At 49.1% G+C, this 5417-nt stretch overlaps 1 protein-coding gene across 1 annotated transcript; it reads left to right on the top strand.

The window, feature by feature from the left end:
* Positions 1-1221: 1221 nt before the first annotated feature.
* On the top strand, positions 1222-5077 carry Ezhip (EZH inhibitory protein). Its single transcript, XM_087189704.1, has one exon. The coding sequence runs from the start codon at positions 1939-1941 to the stop codon at positions 4057-4059; it is 2121 nt and encodes a 706-aa protein (XP_087045830.1). The 5' UTR covers positions 1222-1938; the 3' UTR covers positions 4060-5077.
* The last annotated feature ends 340 nt before the right edge of the window (positions 5078-5417 follow it).

Raw genomic sequence — 5417 nt, 5'->3', positions numbered from 1 at the left:
TTTTATATGGTGAGAGATAAGGGACTTGTTTCATGCTTCTTCATGTGGATATCCATTTTTCCCAGCACCATTTGTTGAAGAGACTGTCCTTTTCTCAATGCATATTCTTGGTACCTCTGTTGAAAATCAGTTGACTGTAAATACCTGGAATTATTCCTGGGCCCTTTACTCTGTTCCATTGGTTCATGTATCTGTTTTTTGTGCCACTATTATGCTGCTTTGGTTACTATAGCTTTGTGGCATATTTTGAAGTGTGGTAATTCTGGCTTTGGATTTTCTGGTCAGGATTTCTTTGACTTTTTTTTTTTTTCTCATCCAATCCCTTAAATATCCTGTTCTACTCTGGTGGGCTGGGGATTTAGCTCAGTTGCACCGCGCCTGCCTTGGAAGCGCAAGAGCCTGAGTTTGATCCCCAGTACCAGGAAAAAAAAAAGAAAGAAATATCCTGTTCTATTCTGCTAAAATTGTTGTAACAGCAACTTTCAAGAGAACGATTTGCCAATAACATTTTTATCTAATAATTTCAAATGTGTATAGATGTGTACCAAGAATTTCCTCTTCTGGGAATTTGTTCACAAGAATACATAAGATATGAATAGCTTTTAGTGAGGATGTGTCTAACATTCTTGTACAAAGTTGGAAAGAACATAAATGGTGGTCATTATAGGAATGCTTGAAAATATAATCTCCCTCATTAAAAAGAATATTTTTATTTATAATATAGCTTTGTGGAAATTTGCTTATTGACATATAAAGTGTGTTTTCTGGACTCAAAAGCCAAGTTACAAATAATAGGTATGCACAAATAATTCCATTTTCTTAAAACTATGAAATATGTATGAATGAACATACTTCTGAGATATAATTAAACATTTCCAGTACTCACCTATGGATGTGTGAGAATTTTGGTGCTGGTTTTCTTGTTTGCTTTTCAGCTTTGAGTACCGAAAAAGGCAGCCCCTTTTGTAACAATGACTAAAAATGAATGTCCAAATATTAATCTTCAAGTCTGTGCATCACATCATATTTATATTAATAAAAATAGAGACTACTCCGAGTACATTAATGTTCATTCTTCAGTGGATTCTTATACACCCCATACAAATGTTGATGAATTTAATCACCTTTAATGCTAGGCAACCATAGCCTATGCCTCAGGAGACAAGGGAAAGAGAAGCATTTCCCTGGAAAATTCTAAGTCCATATCTGGTATGTTGGACTTGAGGGAGGCAGCATATCCTGCGCTGAACATCACCAGCGGAGACAGTGTGGACCCCATCCCTTTTCTTTTTTCTTTTTTTTTTGGTACCGGGGATCGAACTCGCACTTGCGAGGCAGGCAAAAGAACCACTGAGCTAAATCTACGGCCCCCCATCCCTTTTCTTGCCTTCAGGCCTCTGCCCACTTTAAACCCCACAAGAGTCCATGTGGGGTCATCCAGATGCCCAGAAGAGTTCTGGAAGAGATCCTTTATGGAGTCACACATGGACTATGGGATATGTTATGTTGGCCAGCATAGTATATCTTTCAAGGGATCCTTTGAGATTGAGCCACCAGAATGAAGTCGACAAGCTCTTTTGGGGTGCCTCAACTTGCTCATATAGACTTCCTTCTGTCTAAGCCCCTATCCCGAAACACACTCTAAAGGCCAGGTTTGAGGGTTTGAGGCTAGAGAAAGTTGCACCATTTTCGTGAGGGTGGGGGAGCGGCGGCGGCAGAGCACAAGCTCCTGTTCTGCACGAGAAAGGAAGGAAGGGTAGAGGACATCTTCCGGCCCGACTGGGCTCGGAGAAGATCGGAGGCATCACGTGTCATCCAGATCACCAATCAGAGGCCGAGTTCAGCCGGCTCCACCCATCCTCTCCCTCTACCAGTTCCGGTTTTACACAGATCTCGGTAGCAGCTAGGCTGGTGTGTCTCCGTGCAGGAGCTAATATTATGGCCACCCAGTCATCCAGCGAGAAGTGCCACCAGGATGAGGTGCCTGGAGGGCCAAAGAATGAGGGCACCGCCCTAGCCCCTGGCGACACCTGCGGGAGCGGTATTCAAAATCCTGTTGCCTTGGTCCTCACAGCTTCAGGTAATGCACCTCTGTCAGGTGAGGCCGTGAGATGCAGCCCGGCTGGTTCTCCAGGTTCTGTAGCCGTTTTGGCCGGTGAAGACCCACCACCTACCATCGAGACCTGCATGCCAGCAGAGCACGGTTCAGATCTCCAGGTCAGCGGCAGCCCCCAAGTACGCCTTAGCCATGTGGGCTTCCACAAAGGCGCCCGGTCGGGGGAGGGGCGAGCCCCAGAAGGTACGGTGGCCCAGATCAAGAGCGGTAGGAGCAACCATCCTAGGAAGCAGCCTGGGCACAAACGGGCTGAAGAAGCTGCCACATCTCCAGAGCGCCCTCAGCTTCTTTGGGCCCCCACACCACAGTCATCTGTGTCTCTGCCGCCATCTTCTCCGAGGTTTCAGCTCTGCATCGGCAACCATTCTCACGCTTCTCCGCGGAGTCCGGCAACTCGTCCAGGGCCTGCCCTCCGCAGTCAAGCAGCCCAGGCAGACCCTGCTCGCCAAGGCGGTACTACCTCGACAGGTAAAGCTCAGCGCTCTACATACGCTTCAGATCCTGGATTCTGCAGCAGCGCATCCAGACCTGGTCCTGCTCAACGCAGCCATGCCACCCTGCCAGGCCCTGCTCTTCACAGCAGTACATCCCTGTCTGGACCTGATGACCGCCGCCGTGCTACCCCGCCAGGCCCTGTTCTCAGTAGCAGTGGGTCCGAATCTGGTCTTGCTCTCCCCAGCTGCTCCACTCCGCCAGGCCCTGTTCTTCACAGCGGTGCATCCGGGTCTGGCTCTGATGTTGGTGGCCACGCAACCAGGGCAAGCCTTGCTTTCCGAAGCCGCGCCACCCCACCAGGCCCTGGTCTCCGCAGCAGTGCGTCCGGATCTGGCGCAAAAGTCCGCCGCCGCGCCACACCATCAGGCCCTGTTCCCAGCAGCGCATCCAGGCCTGGCCCTGCTCAACGCAGCCGCGCCACCCCACGAGGCCCTGGTCTCCGCAGCAGTGCGTCCGGATCTGGCGCAAAAGTCCGCCGCCGCGCCACACCATCAGGCCCTGTTCCCAGCAGCGCATCCGGGCCTGGCCCTGCTCAACGCAGCCGCGCCACCCCACCAAGCCCTGGTCTCCGCAGCAGTGCGTCCGGATCTGGCGCGAAAGTCCGCCGCCGCGCCACACCATCAGGCCCTGTTCCCAGCAGCGCATCCAGGCCTGGCCCTGCTCAACGCAGCCGCGCCACCCCACGAGGCCCTGGTCTCCGCAGCAGTGCGTCCGGATCTGGCGCGAAAGTCCGCCGCCGCGCCACACCATCAGGCCCTGTTCCCAGCAGCGCATCCGGGCCTGGCCCTGCTCAACGCAGCCGCGCCACCCTACCAGGCCCTGGTCTCCGCAGCAGTGCGTCCGGATCTGGCGCTAAAGTCCGCCGCCGCCGCGCCACCCCGCCAGGCCCTGCTGTACGAAACCGCACAGCAAGGTCATGCTCTGTTTCCCTGAGCAGCTCCCCTCTGCAAAGGCCCGCCCTTTTCAGGCAGGGTGCTCTTCCTGTGTCGGGTGGGTGGAATCATTTAGCTCCTGCCGCCTTAAGAAAGCCTGTCCTTCAGAGGACCTCTCTTTCTCCTGATCCTGAGGCCCAATGCCCGCCCTCCCAGCCTGTTCATCGTGCTGTTCGTATGCGTGCCTCTTCACCTTCACCTCCTGGTAGGTATTTTCCTTTGTTTAGGATTTATGATGAGCGCTTCTCCTCCTCCTCCTCCTCCTCCTCCTCCTTCTCCTCCTCCTCTTCCTCCTTAACGTCTGTAATCCTAAGCCCCTCCTCTTCCTCCAGTGAGTTTTCTGGCCAGAGTTCCTCTTCCTCTCCTAATTTCTATGGCCTGAGGTCTATCCGTACTCCTAGCCCTGACAGTCTAAGGCGTGCCTTGCTGCCTGAGCTGGATGCCCTGGGCGCTGCCATTTCAGGAGAGCAGGAGGAAATAAGGGGCCCTCCTTCCCCTGAACCACCTGTACTGTGATGATCATTCTCCAGGACACACAGAAAGAATGACTCTCAATCAGCTAGATGCATGAATGGTTACTTTGTGCTTACCTGTGAAGTTTCCAAGAGTTCTAGATATTAACTATTTTTTGAAGCCTCCTCTCCCTATGACTCTACTGCCCAGGACATACCTGTTGTTGCCCCTTGATTCCAGTCCCTTCCTCAAGTGAACCTGACTTTGTCCCTGGTTTGAAGAAAGTTCAGTTTTCTAAGTTGCTTTTATGTAATGAAACATCTTAATAAAATTGTTAGTATCATCTAAAAAGTGCTTTTTATGTTTAAAAGTATCTGTGTCATATTTGGAATATTAAAGAGTTATTAGAATATTAACTGATTACATGGAAGGGAGAAGGAATAAAATACTGCCCTAGTAATTACTCCCACTGTTGGAAATGGAGTTCTATCCAGGAACTTCCCACATAAAACACTGTGTACCCTCTTAGCATAAGTGATTTGCAACTGGGAGAAGAAAAGGGGACAAAATTTAGCCCTAGATGGCAGGAAAAAGGAGAGGTAATGGCAATTGCCGGGGTCAGAAAAGATGAGACACACAATCAAGTGTGGTGGTAAAGAAGAGGGAGGGTGATCTTGGGCCATAACCCAAATGGGAGTAGGGAAGCTTGGAGGAAGATCCAGGATCAGTAAGGGAGGAGCAGCAAGAATCAAGAGACTGAGGGCAGAAGGTCTCAGTTTCTATAGAGAACAACTGGAGTTCCTGAGTTCAGGATTGAGACAGGTCTTAGGAGAGCAGTTCAAGTTAATGACTGATTAGAAAATGGTCAGATAGTTAATGAGAATAAATGTTGATGGATAATCCCAATGTAAAAAGAGTCGGCTGAGCTTGTGAGTAGGTATGGGATAAAGTGAGAAATTTGTGTGTGTGTGGACATTTAGATTTATGGGCACACTATGATTTGAGCAGAGTATATCTATTTTTGGACTGGCAATATGATCTCAACATTTATGTTTTTCTTTTGACCATATAACTATTTCTATGATGAAACTTTTTCAAAAAAAAATTACGTTGTTGTGGAGACTATGTTAAAGGCTAGACTGAAAAAAATACAAATACTCCAGTAAAAGAAACTTTCTTTTGTTCATATCCTCTCTGCTTTTCTAGTATGTGACCAATATAGATATAGACGTTGGCCTAGTCCTGGGCCTTATATTTTAGAAAGTAATACATAGGTCCTTTTTGTGCTGTATTTACGCTATAGTACTAAGAGTTCACAGGGACAAGGGGATGTGCTCACCAGGTCCCAACACACTGCCACTTGTAGAAAATGTTTCATATATTCTCATTCCCCAAGGCTTTATCTATGACCTGCAAGGCCT

This window comes from Heterocephalus glaber, unplaced genomic scaffold, assembly GCF_053883595.1.
Source record: "Heterocephalus glaber isolate CG9 unplaced genomic scaffold, H.glaber_assembly_v1.0 deba00001546, whole genome shotgun sequence".
In the NCBI taxonomy this organism is placed as follows: Eukaryota; Metazoa; Chordata; class Mammalia; order Rodentia; family Bathyergidae; genus Heterocephalus; species Heterocephalus glaber.
This window is presented reverse-complemented; position numbering and strand designations above follow the sequence as displayed.